Source organism: Aristolochia californica, unplaced genomic scaffold (genome assembly GCF_029961685.1).
Source record: "Aristolochia californica isolate CCGP_79_NKW_82.1479 unplaced genomic scaffold, dmAriCali1.0.hap1 SCAF_7, whole genome shotgun sequence".
Classification (NCBI taxonomy): Eukaryota; Viridiplantae; Streptophyta; class Magnoliopsida; order Piperales; family Aristolochiaceae; genus Aristolochia; species Aristolochia californica.
The window spans coordinates 1,746,682-1,769,432 of record NW_027182268.1 but is presented as its reverse complement, the minus strand read 5'-3'; the positions used below and the strand labels follow the sequence as shown (position 1 = coordinate 1,769,432).

Here is a 22,751-nt window from a genome sequence, read left to right as displayed (position 1 = left end):
TCTTGATTCTTTCGGGCGCGGCCTCTGGATTGTTGATTACCACGTCCTCTCATTGGGAGTGGATTGCCCCTTGCGGGGTTATACATGATTTTGACCCTGAAGAAATTCACGGGTTAGAAAATCAGGTAAGGAGTTTAATTCTCCTTTGATATGTTCTATATCAAAATCAAAGGCACTTAATTTCGCCTGCCATCTGGCAAATATTTGTTTGGAAGTAAGATTCTTCACATCCTTCTTAAGAATCGATTTTGCAGCAGAACAATCAACTCTTAAAAAGAATTTCTGATTTAATAAATCATCCTGAAATTTATGAATGCACCTGATTATTGCCAAAATTTCTTGTTTTACAGTAGAATAATTAATCTGTACATCATGTCAATTACCAGAGGTAACTCTAACTAGTTCTTCTTTACCAATTGGATTAATTTGTTTTAAGATGCCACCATAGCCTATATGGGAGACATCGGTCTCTACAACCTTCAGATAAAAAAGGTTAGTCAGGTTAAGACAAGGGAGTTGTTTAACCTTACTTTTAATTAATTAGTCTGCCTGTGTATGTTTAGGAGTCTAAGGCTCAGGATTATTTCTGAGTCTTTTATGTAATATTGCGGAATCAATATACTTTTATCCTTCTTTCAATTGAGAGAGAGAGAGAGAGTTTTTCTTTTATTTGGCAGCAGAGAATCATCGAGAGAAAAGAACATAAGAGAAAAAATTAAGTTAATAAATTTTCTTTCACAAAATAATAGAATTTAAAAAGAAAAAAAAAGAAATAGAAACTTAAAAAAATCTTAATTATAAAAAATTTAAAGTATTATTAATTTTATTTTTATTTTCAAATAAGAAGAAACTATATTTTTCTTCCATTTTATTTCTTATTTTTTTATAGTCATCCAAATAAAAATAAAATTAATAATACTTTAAAAAATGGAAGAAAAAGATCTTTCTTGTCTTCATTTTCTTTTCTCTCCACTTTTGTACAGACTTACAAGAGTTAAATTTCTAGGGGGAAATGGCCAATGCCACCTCTCCGGCTCCCTCTTTTGATACCTCCGATGCGTACAGGATTATCGTCGCGCCCAACCCCTGATCCTGAGTTCTGGTCTTCTTGCTCTTCAGCGCGCAAGAAAACCAGCGAGGAAGAAATTTCTGTTTCTTTGCTTCGAGAAGAGGCGGTGCAACCGGATAGACATTGTATTATCGAGGCATGGAGCTCCCAAGTTCTTCTCCCATGCGTGTCCTAATTCGTCCTTCTTCTTCTGCAATTACCCCAGCGTCTTCTTCGTCTTCCACTACCTCCTTAATTCCCCCTCTTCCTCAAAACCCTGTGTCTCTCCGGTTGTCTTCTTTCTCCCCTTCAACTTCCTCTTCTTCCTCATCATCATCATCATCTTCTTCTTCTTCTTCTTCCTCGTCATCTTCTTCTACTTTACCCTCATCGGATGGCGTAATTGTTGTTGGTTTCTTTGGCCGAAATAGCGGTGACGTGACGCAACTAATCAACCGAACTCTCGACGCTAACATATTTGGCTCCGGAAATCTCGACAAAAAACTTTCTGCGAATATTCAAAAAGTCGCAGAAAAGGAAGGCGAGCAGGAGAAACAGGGGAAGACAATTTTTTCTTGGAATCGCAACATAAGTTACTATCATGACCAAGACAGGGGGATTGTATATTTGCAATTCTCTTCATATCACTTTTCTCCTTCGGAAGGAATGTCATTGCTCAAAGATGGTCGCGGGGAGATGTCCTTGGATTCAACTTTGGACAATATCGAGTCTGAGGATCTCAAGGGAATGCTAGTGATGTTCTCGGTAATTTTTAAGTTATTTATCTTTATTCTTATCGTGGCGGTTATTTGGTCATTGACTTTTCTTTCACTTTTGATACCTGGAGAGACTATACTGCTAGCCAAAAAATGACGCTAGACTTATAGTTGATATTTTGTGAATATGATATATTTTACTCGAAATATTGTCAAGTTGTTTGATCATAACATTCTGACCTTATAAGGTCCAGTGGGATGCATAGAGGAAAGGAACGTTGAAGCAAACAGAGCATAGAAGAAAATGTAGACTATTTTGGGGATTTCAACGTGTTTTTTGACGCCTGTGATTCATGCAGGTCTGCCACATTATCATATATCTTCATGAAGGTTCCCGCTTTGATACACAAATCCTAAAAAGGCTTCGAATGCTACAAGCAGCAAAACAAGCCCTGTCACCATTTGTGAAATCTCATATTTTACCTAAGTTGACCACTAAAGCTTCTTCTTCATCCTTCTCTCAGCAAACTATACCCTCAACATCTTCTAACAGCCCTCCTCCTAGTAGAGGGGGTAGCATTGCAAGTCGCCATGCTTCGGCAATTTCTCTTATGTCAGGTTCAAGTTCATCCCCAGCTTTGTTTCCAGGCCAGTGTACACCTGTCATTCTTTTTGTTTTTCTTGATGACTTCTCAGATGGCCCAAGTCTCACATCTCGTGTGGAGGATCTGGCAGACTCATCATTACCAAATCAGTCATCAACTAACAGCAGCATTCCAAAGCCCACATTGTCTACGATGGGCTCTGCTTCTGTGGTTATGTTAGCTCGTTCAGTCAGTAAATCTGAAGGGAATTTTAGGAAGAAACTACAGTCGTCACTTGAGGCACAGATCCGATTTTTAATAAAGAAATGTCGTGTTCTAGGAGGAACTGAAGCCAATCATTCCGGGTCAAGAGGTGCAGTCCAGTTAAACTGCCCACCTTTGTTTTGTGTTGATGCTTCAAGAGCTGTTGCATTGGTAGACCGGTCAATGAACAGCAAAGGCGAATCACTTAATTTTGTATCAGGTCTTGTAGAAGAGATTTTAAACAATAATGGAGGCCCTGAAACTCTTCTGCTTGATAACTATTATCAAAACTTAAATAAGGATGATATCCAATTGATTAAGGAGTTTATTTATAGACAGTCTGAGGCATTGAGGGGAAGAGGGAGTTTGGCCACTAATACTAATAGTGGTTCAGCTGGTGGTGTTGGTATGGTAGCTGTTGCTGCAGCGGCAGCGGCAGCTTCAGCTGCTTCTGGTAAATCACTTAATGCTCCACCTGAATTGCCAAGTTTGGAAGACTGGATTTATTGTAGTCGTCTTTTTGTTGATTCATTGGTGACAAGGCCTGAACTTCCTGATGCAAATAAAAGCTATGAGAACATATCTATGACAGGTAAAGGTGCAATTGAAGCTGCTAAATATTTGTTGGAGAGTGGTCGAGGTCTAAACATGAAATTTTCCACATCTTGGTGCCAAAGAGTTCTTCCAATGGCCAGGGAGCTTTATTTGAAAGATCTGCCTGCTTGTTATCCGACTGTCCTTCACAATGCGCACCTAGATAAAGCTATGCAGGGATTCCGGTCTATGGTGAAGGGCCCTGCTGTTCAAACTTTTGCCAAAAGATTAGAAGAAGAATGCATTTCTATTTGGGAATCAGGGAGGCAACTTTGTGATGCTATCAGTTTGACTGGAAGACCCTGTGTGCACCAGAGACATGAAGTTGGAACGGCCAAATTTCCCATGGAAGGTGAAGTTAAGCCACACTCTAGTGGGTATGTCTTCCTTCATGCTTGTGCTTGTGGCCGCTTGAGGCGATTTCGAGATGATCCATTTGATTTTGAGAGCGCTAATGTTATGTTTAATTGTTTTCCCAACTGTGAGAATTTCCTTCCAGCACTTCAACTTCCTAAATCCTGCAATGGCAAACCTGTTCAAGCTTCTTCATGGAGTGTGGTTCGTGTTGGAGGTGCAAAGTGCTATGAACCTTCTAGAGGCTTGCTTATGAGTGGATTCTGCTCCAATGAGAAGTTCCTTTCAAGCTTGAGGATTATGCTTGAGAAAGGAAAGGACTTACATGGTTTGCATATAGGTACAGCCCAGAAAGGATCTACTATGAAGCCAAATCCAGATTCTAAGCTTTTCTTTGTTACAGATGAAGAGAGGAAAAAGGCTCTAACAGGAGCAGAAAATCAGAGAAAGGCTTCAGAGAATGTTCATTCTGATGACCAAAAGATTAACTTTGGAAAAGGTCTTCCAAACTTCACTTTGAAGAAACCATTTTCTGAAGTTGTTGCAAGTTCATTTGCTTCTGATTCTGCATTCCCTCCTCTTCAGCAAAGGAAACAATCAATACTAGCTTCAGAAAAGGGTAATAAACAACGGGTTTTAAGAGACCGGGTTGAGGATAAAGTTAATGTAATTGACAGCTGTAGGAAGTCTCACATGAACGAAGATGTTTCTATCAAGGACAATTCAAATGGTGTCCTCAAAGATATAGATCCTTTTGTACAGATAGGAAGCAATGTAGTTCCTGTGAATGTTAATGGTAGTGGAGAACATGATGTTTCATTGAAACAAGTTGAAGTCTACATTGGCTTTGAGCATGAGTGCTCTTATGGGCACAGGTTTTTATTGACTCCAGAGCATCTTGATGGGCTTGGGTCTTTCTTTTCTCATCCTGAAGGTTCCATTACCACTAAGGTGGAAAATTATGACGAAAAATCTGCAGATTTCTTAAACTCAAATAGAAATGGTTTAGCTTTGAAAGTTCAGGAGTTAAACCATGATGCACAGTCTCTGTCTGTAAAGGACATTGAATGCAGCCTGCAGCATGTCAGCCTTGATGATAGTGGTTTTGCATATTCCCTTTTGAATAGAAACTTGCCAATATATATGAAGTGCCCTCATTGTGAGAACTCCAGGAACAAGGAAATGAACCAAAATATTAAGTTTGCCAGTACAATTTCACAGCTTCAACGAATTTTCCTGGTATGTCTATCTCTTTTTAATCATCTTTATTATGAGGATTCCTGCTAGACATGCTGCCAAGTTACTGTTTACTTTTATAAAATGCATTTCTCATCAGGAGCACTTTCTGTCTATTCCCTTGTATAGCTGTTGCAAAGCGTCACTGTTGTTATTATTATAATCTTTGACATAACTTTTCCAGGCTTCTCATGAAGATATGACTCATGACACTGCAAATCTGTATCTCATTGGCCTAGTGTAGCTTAATTCTATCAGATGTTTTTTGTTACTCCCTGGATTTCATTTGGTGAGGTCAGCCTAAAATGGGTACTGAAATGGCTTTTGTTTTTCGTTTTTTGGTGGATGCGGGGTGGTATGAAGTGTTAAACCAAATTGTCATGAGCATCACCTTTCCCATTCCAAGTTTAAAGTTGAATTATGGGAAGTACATTGGCTCCAAGGTTTTGACTATGGTATACTCTTGGCATCGAAGTGTTAAACTAAATTGTCATGAACATCACCTTTCCCATTCCAAGTGTGAAGTTGAAATATGGGAAGTACATTGGCTCCAAGGTTTTAACTATGGTATACTCTTGGCATCGCAAGAGTCTTTGATCTCTTAATTCTCCAACTTAAATGTCACATTGTGGAAACATAAACTTAAATTAGGGTCACATTGCCATAATCTCTTTTATGCAGTTCAATGAAGCTGTCCTTGCAGTGTTATCCTTGCCTAGACTGGTTTTTTATAGATGGTTTTTTGATGTTTCAGTTTGAAGACTATGTCAGTCATTTCCATTTTTCAAGATTGTGATGAAAACAAGATGCTTGATAAAATGTTGGGTCATCCTTGTTAAATCTTACATATTTATCCATTACTATAAACTGCTGTAGTGTTTAATCATCCCCAAGTTGGAAAAGATAGAAAGGTTGATTGTTTCTTAAGAATTTTGTACATGTATCAACTTCGATTATGTTTTGATGAACTTTTATTGTCTATAAATCTTATGTGAAAATCTCTACCTATAACTTGTAGGTGACACCTCCCTTTCCAGTTGTGTTAGCCACATGCCCCTTAGTGCAATTTGAGGTAAGCAATAAGTGCTTACGAAAGGTTGAACGCTTCTTTCCTTATTTAATAAATTAACTTCCATCTATTGCTTCATTTGCTGTTCATGTATCTATTTCCCTTGGGGTGGTACCTATCAAGAGAACTAGTCTTGAGCAGTTGGCTCTATTTTTTCCTTTTTTTATGTAAAATGATGAGAAATAATTTTATTAAGAAACAAGAGAAATATATAAGGGTTCTCGGGAGGAGAGAAATAAAACCAAAAGAAGGCCAAAAAGTACTCAAAGTAGAAAACATAAAAATGAAAGAAAGTGAAATAAAAAATACAAAGTTTGATGCAATATCGGAAGAAAAATCTTGAAGCCACAAAACTGTAAAAATAAAGTTGATAGACATAGTTGGTATCTGAATGACCCAGGCGCATTCTTAGTTTTTAAGTTTAAACAGAAGAACTCGTGTTAATAATAGGTTGCACAAGAGAGAAAAAAAGACTAAATAATTATTCTTAACAAAGAAAAAGAGTAATAAAGCTGCTCCAACAACTGAAAGGTATAATTGTAATATTCTTTACTCTCTCAAGTGAAAAGGCAGAATATCTGATTCAGTCGTTTAGCCTTGATGAAATTGAAACTGGATTCAAATTTCTACCTAAAATAAAGCTTTAGGAGTAGATGGTTTTATTTCTGAATTTTACAAGGAAAGTTGGAGTTTTATTGAAAATGATGTATTATCCAAGTTTGAGGATTTCTATGAAAATGGGATTACTTATACTAGTATGGGTACCTCTCTTATTGCTCTAATTCCAAAACAATTCTGAGTGGATAGCCTTGGACCCAACTTCACATGGTATCAGAGCAAGTACTTGTATGTGGGCCTCCACCCAAATTATCTACATGTAAGAGCCCAGAGGGCCTACACGTGAGGGGAGGGGGGGGGGGGGGGGGGGGGGTGGTGTTAAGGAATAGTCCCACATGGATTAGGGAGATCAAAGATCTTGAATTTATTAGTTGGGAAAGAGGTTTCCTAAGGTGGCCAGTCATTTTGGGATAGGCCATGACCCAACTTCACAACACCAACTGATTATAGGCTACTTAGTCTCATTGCCAACCATCATAAGCTGATTGTTAAAGTCCTTTTCTTAAGACTCTCACAAGTGCTTCCCTTTGTCATTAGTGAAATACAATACATTCATCAAAGGCCATCAGATATTAGACTCCTGTTTAATAACTCATGGGCTCATTGTTGATTGTAAGAAAAGAACGAAAAGGGGCTTATCCATTCAACTTGATATGGAAAAAACCTTTGATTGGGTGAATTTGAAATTCATGGATACTATTTATACAAAATGGGATTTCTTCGAAGGTGGTGAGATTGAATTGTGAGTTTTCTTTCTTCTGTTTTCTAATCAATGTTTATTGATTGGGATGGTAGAAGGTTATTTTTGAAAGCTTGACGATTTTGGAGAAAATTGAAGTCACATACACCAAAGAGGGAGAAGAGAACTATTGCACATTCTGAATTTTCGAGATTAGGGTGTAATAATCTCTGGATCCCTCTTTCTAATAAACACTCTAAAGCTAATAATACCCCTTCTTTAATAACTATAGTTCTAAAACTTAAAGCAAAGTTACGAATCTACCCTTTAATCATTAGCAACTTATGAAAAGCTAATTACAACTTGGCCTTCATATTCACATCTCTCGACACTCCCCCTCAAGGTGGAGCATATATAGCATGCACGCCCAACTCGTGGCAAAATAAATTTTTTTCTTTGGGAGAGCTTTGGTGAATAAATGTCTGATTTTTGAGTTGTTTAGATGATCTCACATGGGGAGTCATAATTAAAAAAATGATAGTCCACTTCTATATGTCTAGTCCTTCATGGAATAAAAGGTTGTTAACTATAAACATAACAACTTGACTATTTCAAAACATCTTTATGGGCTTCTTTTTAATAACACCAAATTCAGCCATAAGTGTCTTCAATCAAATCAACTCACATGTACAAGGGGAGTTATTGAAAACTTAATAGCCATGCAAGATGATAAAAATAAACCAAATTGATGGGGATTTAATGAAGGAGCAAAAAACAAGGTATATGGAGCAATTCTAATGATGAGCATGTAAAAAAAATTCCAGCAACTAGGAACTTGACTACTAAAATATGATCCTTAATAAATCAATGAAGTATCATCATAAAAGAGAATTTTGAAGACTTATCTGGTTTAAGAAGATTTCTCAAACAAAAAATTGCTCGTGGGAGCTGGTTTTGGCTGATTTGCAACTTCTCCTTCAATTGCTGGATTTGCATGGCATAAAACTTGAATTAGCTTGCATGACAAATTGGAGCAGCTTGAAATTTAAACCCTAGAACCCTGCTCCGATACCATGTTAGATTATAGGTTTAATTCATAAAGCTGTACTTAAGAGTGAGAGGAGAAGAGAGAAGAGTTGAGAGAAAGATGACTTAGGCTAACAAGTGTGAGAGAGAGAGAGGATGACGAAGAAGGAAGATGGCTAGAAAAACTCGTGGAGGAGCTCTCCCTTTGTGTTAAGTTAGGGTGAGCTCCTCTCTCTCTGATATTTATATTTAAAGTTCTAAGAAAATTACATATATGCCCTTGAGGCTACTCAAAAGGAAAAAGAACATGAATAAAAAACTGAGCTTATTACATCATATTACTCAACACCCTTCACTAAATCTCTCACTTTTCCAAAAACACAAAAAGAGAAGAACTTATATTTACAGGTGCTGTTTTGTAACTAGCAGCTGCTAGCACAAGAGAAAAAAAAAGGCTAAGAATTGTTCTTAGCAAAGAGAAAGAGAAACAAAGCCACCCCAACAAATAGAAGAATGATTATGTTAACTCTTCTTCAAAACTTAATCCAAAGTAACTGTAGATCCCTCAATTATGGATACTATAATAGCCAGAATAAGTTACATCATCAACTTTCCTAGAACAACTTTCTGATTACAAGTGAACTCTGACTTGCTTTGGAGCAACTTGCTAAAGAAGCATTCCAAGAATAAATTAAGATGAAACTGCCAATGATATAGTCTCCTAATAGGGATTGTTCAAAAATAGGCAATTGCTAAGGTAGATAGCTGTTGACTTTCCATGAATAGAAAAGGCTAAAAGTGAGTGCTTTTCAAAAAAGCTTCCAGAAATAGAAAAAGTGGGCTGATGTCCTTTTGTCTCCTTCTTTTCTGTTCTTCTTCCTTCTTTTATATAGTTTCAGTTGTTTTAGATGATTTTCTTGTCTTCATATTATTCAGCTTTTTCTTCCACAACTTAGCCAACATTATGTAAGTGTTTATTTTTTATATCAAATTTAGAATCATGTGTAAATGTTGAAAGACTCATCATGTTTTTTGTACTTGTAGGAGTCTTGCCTACATCCATCACTTCTGGACCAAGAGCACCAATCACGCTTCAGTATTGGCTGTCAAGTGATCTTACCACCTGAAAGCTTTCTTACCCTAAGGCTTCCTTTTGTCTATGGTGTCCAATTGGAGAACGGAATTCTACAACCACTTAATCACCTTGAACATCAGCCAGAATTAACTGCCTGGATTACCAAAGGATCAACTTTACAAGTGGTCTCAAAGGGGATGAATACCATTGCAGACATTCACATGTAGATATGAAGATTGATGGTATTTGTTTGTCCTTCTGTGATTCATTTCTGCACCTGAACTAGCATGCAGTTGAAGTGGCTTATTTTCACCTCAGGTCAGTGTTTTAGGCAACCTTTGCTATGCTCTACAGTTATTCTTGTAAGTTATTGGTTAATTTATGTGTTTTGCAGTACACAATCCAGAGCTTCTCAGTGATCATGTTGGGATATGACTAAACAGTTTATTTTAGGCTCGTTGGTTTAGTTTATCACTGTGTAGTTCAATCATTTAGGAAAAGGAAGTGCTCGGATGTTAGGAGAAAAGTACTCCTTTTGTTTTAAAATTAGGGATCTATTTTACTAGGATTTATTAGCCTCCACTGCTTGTGTGAAGATAACTCAAAAATTAATCAGTCTTCTTCTTTTGTTTAGTTATTTATTTGAAGAAAATGATAATTTCTTTAAGTGAAACAATTACGGCCCAATAATCCTTGATAACTTGAGCACAAATTATTTTTATTTTAATGGAAAAAGTGAGTAGAAGATACTATTCTGAAAGAAAGAGAAGTGAATGTTGTATAAGACGAGATAGTAATCAGATGTTAGTATCTCATCCCCCGAGAGCTACTTACTATGTTCTTGAGGAATTATTTTTATTTAAATGGAAAAAGTTAGTAGAAGATAGTAACCTGAAAGAAAGAGAAGAGAAAGTTGTGAAAGAGGAGGAGATAGTATTTGCCACCTTTTTACTTCTGATGAGAAGGAGCTTCAGAAGAAAGGTGGGTGGATCCATGTGGCAAATTTTTTTGATGGCCTAGGTCTTGAATATGATGCAATTTGGGCCCAATTACTAGTGAGTGATGATGTGCTAATGTTGAAGAAAAAAATTAAAAGAGTTGTGTGAACAAAAACTGTTGTGGTTCCTCTGGGCAGCAAGGATAATTAGGGGGCAAAGGCTACTGCCCTCAATATGCACTCCTCACAGGGTCGTTCAGAGATACTCCTTGGACGAGGAGGAGGTAGTAGAGGGCGAGGTCAAAAGAGTTTTGAATGTAGGAGAGGCCATGGTGATGGTAGAAGTGATAAGAGATAGAAGTGATAAGAGATAGAAGTGATAGGGGTTGTTTCTGTTGTGGGCGCAGTAATTTCTACTTAGATAGGTTTTGGGACAAGTTTGGAAAACCTGGTTTGGCCAATTCTAGTATTCTGAAAAGTGATGAGACCCAGCCAGCCATGTATTACTACTGGTGCTCTAGATGAACTTTAGCAATTGACATAGAGCATGACATAGTTGACCTTGTTGACTAAATCCATTAAACCTAATAATTCAACAGCCACAGCCACAACCACAACCTCTATGACTAACTCAGGTATGTTTGTTTTAAGTGTGTCTCCTATTATTTCGTGGGTGCTCGATTATTGTGCTTCTTTGCACATGTCAAGTATGTCTTCTATTTTTACTTCTCTTAGTCAATCATCTCTTTTTATACATGTTACTCTTGTTGATGGGTCCTCTTCATCCATTAGTGGAGTCGGCAAAGTTTAACCCACTTCATCCATCCCTTTAGAGTTTGTTTTATTTGTTCCTAAATTTCCTAGTAACTTGTTGTTTGTCAGTCAAATTATTATATCTTTGAATTGTTCGGTAACCTTCTTTCCTACTTATTGTGTATTTCAGGAACTCTAGATGAGGGGTTGATTGGTTTAGGGCATGAGAAAGAGGGGCTCTACCACTTGGAAGATTCACTAGGGCAGCCTTCTTTGATGCTTCAAATAGATGTCTCACCCTTCTAGTGACATTTATGGTTAGGACATCCCTCGCCAGCAAGGTGCTTTAGAAGTTTCTAACTTTACCTTCTATTTTGTCCATTCAGTGTGAATCTTATCAACTTGGAAGCACTGTCATACATTATTTCTGTTTAGTTAGAGTCATAGCAATAATAGTTTGTTTGAAATAGTCAATTTCAGATGTATGTGGCCCCTTTTGGGTACCTAGTATCTTTGTTTTTTAGTATTTTGTTTTCTTCATCGACGACTTTAGTAGGTCCACATGGGTGTATGTCCTATTGAAGAAATATGAAGTATTTGATGTATTTTTTGTTTTTATAGTGAAATAAAAAAGCAATTTGGTGCATCTCTTCGTGTATTTCATTCTGATAATGAGCTTGAGTTTATGAACAATAAGTTTGATTCATTTTGTAAAGCTAATGGCATTATTCATTGGTCTTCGAGTGTTTATACCCCAAAACAAAATGGGGTTGCAAAGAGGAAGAATTGCCACTTGCTAGAAGTTGTATGAACCATGCTATTTTAAATGAAGGTTCCAAAATCTTATTAGGAGTAATGCTTTGCTTATTGCTTGTTTTCTCATCAGTAGGATGTCCTCTTCCATACTAGGGGCAAGGATCCCTCTACAAGTTCTTAAACCTAGTACCGAATGTTTCTTCTTTGTGCTCATGTTTCTGGGTCTGTTGGCTATTTGCACGTTTTTGATTTGTCTCATGACAAGTCACAAGATTAGTTAAGTTTGTTTTCCTAGGGTATTCTTGTACTCAAAAAGGGTTCAAGTGTTATTATCCTTCCACACCACCATGTTGATGTTGTTGCTCTTGTTCTGATGGAGGATGTTGTTAGTGTAACACCTATTGCTGCCTAGCTAAAGCCACACTACGAGTTTACCAACATAGGAAACTTCTCAAGACACCATGAAAAGCTCCCTCTCCTCTAACCTTGCAACTTTCCTCCGTGTTGACAACTCTTGAGGTAAGTAATTGTGATCTTCCTATTGCTTTTCACAAAGGTGTTCATGCTTGTACTCAGCATCCTATATACAAATTTGTATCCTTTGACTCGTTATCTAGTCCATTCCGTTCAAGGCGTTTGCTTTTTCCTTGTCTTCTTGTACCATTCTTTCTTCAGTCTAGGATGCTTTGTTGTCTCCTCAGTGGAAACAAGTTATGGATGTGGAGATGGAGGCATTGCTTGATAGGGTTACTTGGATATTATGTGATCCACTTCCAGATGTTGCCATTATGGGCTGCCATTGGGTCTACACTATGAATATAAGATTGATGGATCTGTAGAGAGGTATAAAGCCAGATTTGTGGCTAAGGGATATACCCAATCATATGGTGAGGATGTTCTTAAGACTTTTTTACTTGTAGCATGATTAACATTTGAGAAAAAATCAGTTCAAGGGTATATTGGTCATTTTACATGATCGAATATTTTATATTATAGCCCTATCTTGTTCAGCATGTTTGATTTAGTCTATGTACACATTTTTATATTCATAGGAAGAATAGTTTTTTATGTAAGAGGGGTATTTTTGTCATTTCTTTAAATTATGACTTAAACCTAAATAAATAGAATTGGGGGTTGTGCACAACCCCACCACAGCTCATTTAGAGTTTTGGCATATTTTCTCTCTTTTTTTCTCTCTCTTCCTCTTCTCTCTCTAGATTTTTCACACTTTTTATATGGTATTAGAGCAGTGATCATTGCTGGGAGTACATCTTACCTAGAAAACCTCCTCATAATTTGGACGTCTTCACAAAATCAAGGTTTTTTTAGGTCTCCTCCGTGATTGGTTGGTAAAAATTAAACTTTTCTTTATTTTTTTCTACCATAACCTCAGGGTTACTGCTATCATCCTTTAAAGGATTATTCATACTTTGATTACCCTAAAAAGGGTTTCTTTTGTGAGATATTGGGATGTGCATGACCTATTCCTAGACTAGTGCGTGCATCATCAGTCTGCATGTTGACGTCGGTCCTAATTGTGGTATGGTCTCGGAAGATTATTTATTTATTTGATATATGGTGTTGACTTGAGCATATATTTCTTGTGCACATCTCATTCCCGTCATAACCCTAATTTTTTACGAAGAGGGGCCCTTATTTGTGGAATTTGCAAAAGTGTTTGGATATTGAAATTGAATTTTTTGGTGACTCTATACTTACTCTATGGCTGATTTGGGTGAAGTTTATGTACCATCTAGATGTGTTTATGACATCTGAGAAGTTGACAAGACCGAGTTATCTCAATTGGGCTAGGGCAGTGAGAATGTTCTTGAAGAGCATAAGGAGGACAAAGTACATTAGTGATGATCTTCCAATCCCAACAACTAATGATAGACAACCAAGTTATGACTTGGATTGTCAACAATATTAATTCATCATTAAGGAATCAAGTGATGCATTGTGAAACAACCAAGGCTATGTGGATTTCTTTGGAATATCTATATGCTCAAGAGAGCAATTGTTTTTCAAAGTTTATGAATTGTACAATTTCTTTGGTCTAAAAAGGAGTAACAAGACTGTTACACAATATTACACTGCATTTGTGGGATTATGGCAAAAAATTAATGTGTATCATCCATTCACTACGGATAAGTGGGAATTAAGGAAACAACAAAACCAATCACTAGTGGAGAAGTTTCTTGATGGCCTAGGTGGGGAGTTTGACAACATGAGGTACCCTTGACCCACTACTTTTAATAGAATTGTGAGGGCATAAACAACTTTGGTATCTAAAGTAGAAAAAAAGGGGGTAAAGTAACAGATGCTGCTGCACTTAATACCTTGGGCCCTAGTCCTAGCCCAAAAGCGTCTTGAAGTCGGATAGGTTATGAGAGAGGTAGAGGCAGAGGTGATGGTAAGTCCGAGAGGAAATGTGTCCATTATGGATGAAATAACCATTATACTGATAGATGTTGGATAAAATTTGGAAAACTTGCTTGGGCAAACTCTACCAACCATGCAACTTTTGGAACGACATTAGAGGTTGTTGCTTCTATTCCCTCAAGGGAAGCTGATGAGATACAACAATTATTTCAGCAACAACAACAAATTATGCATCATCTAACTCAATTATCAGTTGGTTCATCTTCAGCACCTATGGTTCATGCTCCTACTCCTACTCTTACTTTGGCTACTTCAGGTACATTCGCTCTTTATGTGTCTTCTTCCCCTAACTGGGTTTATCTATTCCAGGGCCACTGTTCACACGTCATGTATGTAATCTTTGTTTTCTAACATGAAAGAGTCATCACATACAAAACAAGTAAATTTAGTTGATGGGTCATCTTTGTTTCCTCAGTCCAAGGTGTTGGCACTGTTAGTCTTGCATCATTCTTGTCTCTTCAGTCTACTTTACTAGTTCCTAAATTTCCCTTAAATCTGCTGTTAGTGAACCAATTAACTAAGTCTATGAATTGTTCTCTGACATTTTATCCTATTCATTGTCTATTTCAGGATCTCGCGACGAAGACGATTGGTTTTGCACGTGAGAGAGGTGGTTTGTATTATTTGGAGAGCCACTTACCATGTAATACATTATATGCACTTTATACATATGTTACCCCATTCCAGTGGCATTTGCGATTAGATCATCCTTTGTCAACAAAATTGATTCAAGTCTTTCTAGAATTTTCTTCCAATCTTACTTTTCAGTGTGAGTCGTGTCAGTTGGGCAAGCACCAACGAAGTTCCTTTCCAGCCTCACATAATATGATAATATGACAAGTCAACTATTTGAAGTTGTTCATTCAGATATTTGGGGTCTTTGTCTTGTAATGAGTCTATTTGGATTTAGGTAATCTCATTTATTGATGATTTTAGTAGGTGTACTTGGGCCCTCTCTCCTGTGGGAGAAATCTGAAGCTTTTGATGTATTTAAACTCTTTTACAATGAAATAAAGAATCAATTTTTGCTTCTATTCATATTTTGCATACTGACAATGGTCTTGAATTCATGAATCAGAAGTTTAACAACTTTTGTCAAAATCAAGGGATCATTCACCTAACCTCATGTGTGTTTACTCCACAACAAAATAGAGTTCTAGAGCATAAAAATCATCATCTACTAGAAATAACTCGCACTATGATGATACATATGAAGGTTCCAAAGCACTTTTGGGGTGCTGCAGTACTTACTGCTACTTGATCAATAGGATGCCTTCATCTATCCTTGAAGGTAAAATTCTCATTCAGATTTTTGTTGCCTTCAGCTCCATTGTTCTCAGTTTCTCCTCGTGTTGTTGGATGTGTTTGTTTTACTCATGTTATGGGATCATCCAAAGATAAGTTATCTCCTTGTGCAATTAAGTATCTTTCTTGGGTATTCTTGTACACAAAAGGGATACAAGTGTTTTTGTCCATCTACTAGAAAAACATTTGTAGCCGCAGATGTCTCCTTTTTTTAGGATACTCCCTTCTTTGAGTCTACTACTTCCATTGATGTACCATCTTCTTCTCCAGTTTATGAGTCAGTTATTCCTTTGTCGGTGGATGGTTGTCTTGGACCTACGCAGGATTCCATTGTTGAGAAGCCCTTGTAGGTATATCGGTGTCAACAGGTGCATCCCTCTCAGCCAACGACCTTCTCTCCCATGCAGAACCATGACTCATCTTCGTCTTCGGATCCTAAGGTGAGTGATTTGCACTTACCCATTGCTTTAAAGAAAGGTATTCAAAAGGGTACTCACCATCCGTTGTCTTATTTTGCATCAAGTGATCATTTTGTTTGACAACTACAGAAAGTTCGCATTGTCTATCTCTGATTGCACTTCTTCAGTGCAGGATGCTATGTCCTCTCCATAGTGGAAGAAAGTCATGGATGCTGAGATGGCTGCTCTATTAGAGCCAGGAACTTGGCAGTTATGTGAGTTACCTTCAGGTGCTGTAGTGGTTGGCTGTAGATGGGCGTATGCAGTCAAGTATAGGGCTGATGGCTTAGTTGAAAGGTACAAAGTTCGTTTGGTGGCCAAAGGATATACACAAACTTATGGTGTAGATGTGTTTGAAACTTTTTTTCCAATTGATCGATTATCTTTGGTATGTATTATGGTGTCTATTGCTGTTACTTAGGGTTGACCCTTATGCCAGTTAGACATAAAGAATGTCTTTCTATATGGAGATCTAGAAAAAGAGGTCTACAGGTTGGCCTTATGCACAAGGTATGTAGACTCAAAAAAACAATCTATGGGCTGAAACAAAGCCCTCATGTTTGGTTTGAAAATTTTAGCTAAGTATTGATGTCTATAGGTTGTTCTAGGAGCCACTGTGATCGTTCACTGTTTTTCATGAAAAGGCCTTCCGGGATCATAGTTTTTCTTGTAGATGTGGACGATATTATTTTGTCTGGCAATGAGACTCCTGAAATATTGTCATGAAAAGGCCTTTTTGGGATCATAGTTTTGCGATCATTCACACTCTTTAAAACATTTATCTGCATTTGTTTTATATGCTGATACCAAGGGCTGTGCCATTGTTTCAATTAGACATAAAAAATCATTTTTTCTTGGGGATTTGGAAGAAGTGATTATGGAACAATCTCCTAGGTATGTTTTTCAGGGGAGACTGTGGAAAGTATGTTGGTTGAACAAGGTGATGTATGGCCTCATGTAGGAGCCTGAGAGCATGGTTTCAAAATATAGTGAAGTGATTATGTCCTTGGTTTTGGAATTGTGGTGTTGATTGTGTATATAAATTACATAATACTATTTGGAAACGATGCAAGGGATATTCAAGAGGTGAAAGAACATCTTGCAAAACATTTTCTAACCAAGGATATGAGATCCCTCAAATATTTTCTTGGGATTGAGGTGCCCAAAAGTAAGTTAGGATTGTTTTGACATATGTCACATATATGCTATAGGAGTATGGTTTGTTCGGAGTAAAGCCTGTTGAGACACCTATGGAAGTGAACTATAATCTTTGTAATGATGATTGTGTTGAATTTAAAGATAAGACCATGAATAGAAGGTTAGTGGATAAACTTATTTATGCCTCAATTACTCAACTTGATATCTCATTTGTTGTAAGTGTGGTCAGTAGTTCATGGAGCATCTAAGAAAGATTCATTTAGAGGCAGTTCATAGAATATTGCGATATCTAAAGGAAGCATGGGGCAATGGTTTATGTATGAGTCATTCAGTCATTTGTAGATTGAGGGATGTTCTGATGATGTGAAGGTAAGACCATATATCAAAGGTTGGTTGGCAAATTTATTTATGCCTCAATTACCCGGCTTGACATTTCATTTGTTGCAAGTGTAATCAGTTAGTTCATAGAGCATCTAACAAATATTCATTTAGAGGCTACACATAGAATATTGAGATATTTGCAGGGAGCATGGGGCAATGATTCACTCGGTCATTTGCAGATTGAGGGATATTGTAATGTTGATTATGCAAAGTTCAATTTGGACAAAAAATCTACCTCTCGTTATTGTTTATTTATTAAAAGGAATTTGATTAGCTAGAAAAACAAGAAACAAAATGTTGTGCGCATTCTAGTGCTAAAGTAAAATACCGAGCAATGACTTATATAGTTAGTGCACTTCTATGGGTAAGATCTGTTTTGTAGGAGCTAAGCTTCCACACCAAAGGTGCTATGGTGATTCATGGTGATTACCAAGTTGTCATTTTCATTGCTTGCAACCAAATGTTTCATGAAAAAACCAACCATGTTGAGGTTGGATGTCATTTCATTCGTGATGCTGATGAGTAGTGCAATGCTCACTCCATATTTTAAATTTTTATCAGCTTGGTGGCATTTTTGTTGAGGTTCTAGGAAAGTGTGAATTTGAGAAGTTTATAAAGTTGGGTCGTGTTGATATATGCACTCTAGCTTGAGGGGAAATGTTAGAATATATGAAGAAGCTCATTTTAGTTATTATACACTTGTTAGATTGTCTTTCTAGGTTAGCAGTAAGCTCGTCTCAATATAAAAGTTAAGTAGTTCAATTTTTACTTTATCCTGAGATGTAATTAGGGAGTTATAGAGCTGTGTGTGTGGGATATTTATGTACTTTTCATCAGTTTTCACTAAAGTGATTATGTAATAGAAGGGAGGTCGATCTCAGACCTTGATGAGTGCTGGTTTTTTGCTGCACTTTTTCTCTCTTTCTCATTCTCTCACTCTTTTTTCTTCTCAATTTTCCGCTTTTATATTTATTTTAATAAATTTTAAATTTATTCATTGTCTTTATTTTATCTACTTAATTTATAAGGTTATAAAAATTATAAACACAGCATAGTTATAAAAGAGGAAGCCTCTTAATAATCTCCAAGAGTCCATTCTAGAGGATGTTGTATATTTTCAGTTTTGAGTATCTATTTTTCCTTATTCTGTCTAATTTTATCTCTGTGATTAGAGCCCATTTATCAGTCTTATCTGTCAATCTCTTTATCCCTATTACATTTTGCTGATATAATATCCAATTCAAGTAATTGGTTCCAAGATGCTCTCCTTGATTGAATATTTCTTTTGCTTACGAATTTGTTAGTACATATTGATGCTTCTTTGTTCTATGTTAGTTCCCTGGTGGTCTTTTATTTTTTTTATTTTTTATTTTGAATATAATGAGAAATCCATCATGGAAAGTGAGAGGTACAAAAACAAATTACATAAAGGCCAACCAACACAGAGGCCTTCTCTAAGAACATGAACCAAGACTTTCTCAAAAAAAGGAACATGAACCAAGAAATAATTATGATCCCTGGTGGTCTTCTTCACTTGGAAGTATTATGATCGCTGGTTTATGGATCCAGGTTCTTATGATGTCATGAGATTCAGTAGTATGGTGGAGACTGGATTCTGTTGATGCACTTGGGTTACTACCAGTGCACATCTCTGCCTGATCTCGTGAAGATTGGATCTGTAGCAAGATTTGACATTGTGGAGTAATGCTTTCTGTTAATGCACATGGGATACTATGAATGCATGTCATGGTTGGTCTTGAACCCTATGCAAGTCTTGTCTCCCTAAAACACTGTATTGAGTACGTTGTAAAGCTATATGATGGCTCTTTGAGTCAGCAGTGCAGTTGCTTGACCTGTGTTATGGCCCTCTTGCGTGAATCATTAAAGATCTAGCATGCTTTGGATATTTAGCTGTACCTGCACTGTGGGAGTAATCTGCAAGAAACAGATCGCAAAGAGCTGATTTATGTGTAATGTGCTCCAGTAGGAGCGGAGCCAAATACCACAAGTTTTTCTGCTTAGTTTAACTAAATTTGATTGAAAGTTGCATTTATTTCTTGACCAGATTTGCATATGCTGAGTGGATGTTATTTATTCAATTTACACATGTTGATGCTGCTTATTCAGGTTGATGACCTGCTGGTGAGCTGTTGATGGCACTAGCAACATTGGGTACATTTTGCAGTTACAAATAGTTGATGGTATACTGTTTCTGCATGTGATGAATCTTGTAATAAACTTTGATTTTGTGCAGGTTCAACTCCATCAGTCTCTAAATGGCAGGCATATCTAGTTGTGGGAGTCTTTTTGGGTTTTGAAGGTAATTGTTGAATTGTGTTTATTTTTTATTTTTTTGAAAGTGATGAATTATGTGTTTTGAGTACACTGTGGGAAAGTTTGAATATAAATAGTGGAATATACTTGTATTTTTAGTTTAAATTATAGAAGGATTATATTAATAAAGGCTACTGGAGGTTGACAGTTTAGTGTTGAAATTCTGACTATACAACACTCTTAGCTACAGAAAATATACATACATATATATTTATATGTAAATTTTTGCTTCCTGTTTCGAAGTTTGCATGGTATCAGAGCAACAATTAATCTGTCCAAGTCCTTTCACTAATTTTCTTCGTTTTTTCTTCTTCTTCTCTCTCTCTATTTTGGGTTACATGCAGTGTAACTGTTGATTTTCTATTCTTTTTCCTGCTTAAAGCCACGTCCCTTTGATTGTTTTTTTCCTACTACGTGTTGGTAAACTAGCTTTATGGTGTTTCAAACTCTTCACTATGAAGTTGAGTCAGTTTCTAATACCTGGTATGTGCTGTCCCTCTTTTCAATCTCCTAAAGAGAATTAAAGTTGAAGTGCAGGCTTTGAGAGGGTTAGTGTTTGATAATTTACCCTCCTTAAAAGTTTTTAGATAATAGGGTGTTGTTTTGTGTTGGAAAGACAACTTCTATTGTTTTAAGGTGTGCTCTTGTTATTCTTTGGTTAAAGAGCAGCTATCGATTGATATAATGCTGGGGTGTATCTACTTTTATTGGAAGTAATGGCTGACAGTAATGAGTTGTTTCCCCTTTCCCTGGCCCGAAGATTGAGCATTTAATTGTAAGGACAATTCTGAACTACAAGTTGAAACTTTTTTGAATGTTAACTGTTAAATTGAATGGTGAAAATTTTTTGTTTGCGAGTGCAAAGAAACTGAAATATATTGTGGGTGATCCTCCAGAGACTCAAAAGTCTAACAAAAGAACAGGTGTCAGAAAACTATTTTGGTTGTCTTGATCATGAAATAGTATGGAACTACAAGGTAGTTCTAGTTTTACTTTCCAAGAAATTGCTAAAGGAATATGGAATGTTTTCAAGTACATGTACATTCCAGGTAACTTTTCACGTAGAAAAAGGGGAGGCTATAGTAGAGGTTGTGGCGGAGGACAATGTGCTTCTTGTGGGTGTACTAATAGTAATTTTAACAAGTTTTAGGATGACTTTGGCAGGGCAGCTTGGGTAAATCCTTGAAGGTGGACCATTTTTCACTAGCGAGCACTACCCTTTTACTCATGAGGAATATTTGAAACAATAAGTTATGCAGGTGTACCAACAACAAACATGATTTCAGGTTGCTACTTAGCTATTACCACATTGCTTATTCAGGTACTTTTGCTCTTTAAGCTTCCCAATTTAACTGTTTTTTTTTTTTTTTTTAAAATGATGTCCACAGTTTAACTAATAGGTTAGTGACTTTGGTGCTTCTACCATTAGGAAATTTTTTGCTTGCCTTTACAAATCTAAATCTCATTGTTCTGTTATGTTTAGTGATGGATCTTCTTCATTTGTAATAAGTGAAGGTTGTCTTATCTTTTGTAGAATTCTTTCCTACATTTCTCTTAAGTTTGTTCTTGATTTACTTACAAAGTCACTATTTTTGTTTTTTTTAAACCTTTACCCCATCTTTACGTCTTTCAGGATGTTTGGCGTAGGGCATGAAGAAAATGTTTCTTGGACGGTGTGGTTTTTTGGCTGTCAACATTCAAGAGTTTTTCTATATCAGTGACTTCTTTGTCTTGGACATACTTCATACTCAAAAAGAAAAACAAAAATGTGGTGGTTGTTTTCTTCCACTCCTAGGTGTATTTAAGTCTGGTCAATTGAAGTACTCCACTAGGTATTGTTTATTTTGATGTTTGGCATGTGTCGACTTCCAAAATGAATTTGGGTTCAATTACTTCATATGTTTTGTGCATGATTTTGCCATGAAGACATGTATTTGTTTTCTTAGAGATTGGTCAAGAGTGTTTCACATATTTGAAGTCTTTGGGATTGTATGGGCTTTGAGCAAGCGAATTCTTCTGGTCCTCATTGATGAACCAAGGGCACAAAAACTGACAATGGTGAAGTTGCCAATCGCTCCGCGAACCCCTGTAAAACTCGAATAGAATCATCGCCTTCGTTTCCTAGCCGTAAGCCAACAACCTCATCTCCCATGGGCCATGTCGCTCGGGAGTCACATCCCACACTGCATTCGTCCAAACAGAGAAGAGAAGCTCCTCCGCTCTCCTTTTCGTCTTTCTTCTTCCTGTTCCTCTCACTTTACCCGGAGAATATATGCTCCTGATTTCATTTTCAGAATTTCAAAGAGATGAAAGTGACTACTGTTTTTGTGAGCCCAGAAGCAGATATCACGTGGCAGGACCCACCCTTACGAGCTTAGTGGATTTTCCTGAGCTGTCAAATTCAAGCAATCCAAGAGCCAGGGCTGGGATCACGTGTCGTTCCTTTTTCTTTCTTTCCCTTATCGGAAATCCATCCACTTTCCCCTCTCCTATGATTTCTCCTTCCGTTTCTTCCCTTCCAGCAAAATTTACTGGCCAAACTTCCCATTTTCCCTTCAGTTTCCGATGATCAGTGAGGTTCCCGGCTCGTTCAAATCAGGGTTAACTTCTAACCTCAAGGAGAGAATAATAATCTCCAGCAAATTATTTTCTGACCTCAGAGTGAGAGGCTACCTGATTGAATACCTTATCCTCATCCGTTAAACTATTTGGAATCGTAGGAAAAAACTAGAAGACGAAGAAGAAGACGAAGAAGGATTAACTAAAGGAAATAATCCATTAGCGCTTTCCAGAGGCTTGCGAACGGACGAACAGCCTTTGGAGGGTCACGTCAGCATCTTCGCTACGATCACCCGGCCCAGATTTTAAAAACGTGTAAAAGAAAGAGACGGACACGTGTCTGTGATTAGATGGAGAGCGACCGCTATCCATAGATTCCTTACGGCGCCGCCCCCAGCTGCCGCG

At 37.1% G+C, this 22,751-nt stretch overlaps 1 protein-coding gene across 6 annotated transcripts; it reads left to right on the top strand.

Annotated features, from left to right (window-relative positions):
* The first annotated feature begins 1,047 nt into the window (after positions 1 to 1,047).
* Positions 1,048 to 21,702, top strand: LOC137936464 (uncharacterized). Of its 6 annotated transcripts, XM_068781157.1 has the most exons (10): positions 1,048 to 1,813; positions 2,124 to 4,799; positions 5,815 to 5,868; positions 9,233 to 9,581; positions 11,144 to 11,294; positions 14,722 to 14,794; positions 19,581 to 19,625; positions 19,708 to 19,773; positions 20,952 to 21,108; positions 21,421 to 21,702. In XM_068781157.1, the coding sequence occupies exons 1-4, from the start codon at positions 1,208 to 1,210 to the stop codon at positions 9,488 to 9,490; spliced, it is 3,594 nt and encodes a 1,197-aa protein (XP_068637258.1). In that variant the 5' UTR covers positions 1,048 to 1,207; the 3' UTR covers positions 9,491 to 9,581; positions 11,144 to 11,294; positions 14,722 to 14,794; positions 19,581 to 19,625; positions 19,708 to 19,773; positions 20,952 to 21,108; positions 21,421 to 21,702. The 6 variants fall into 6 exon arrangements, with proteins under 6 accessions (XP_068637258.1, XP_068637256.1, XP_068637259.1 ...); XM_068781155.1 differs by lacking the exon at positions 14,722 to 14,794; XM_068781158.1 differs by lacking the exon at positions 14,722 to 14,794 and having other exon boundaries at positions 20,938 to 21,108.
* Positions 21,703 to 22,751: the final 1,049 nt, after the last annotated feature.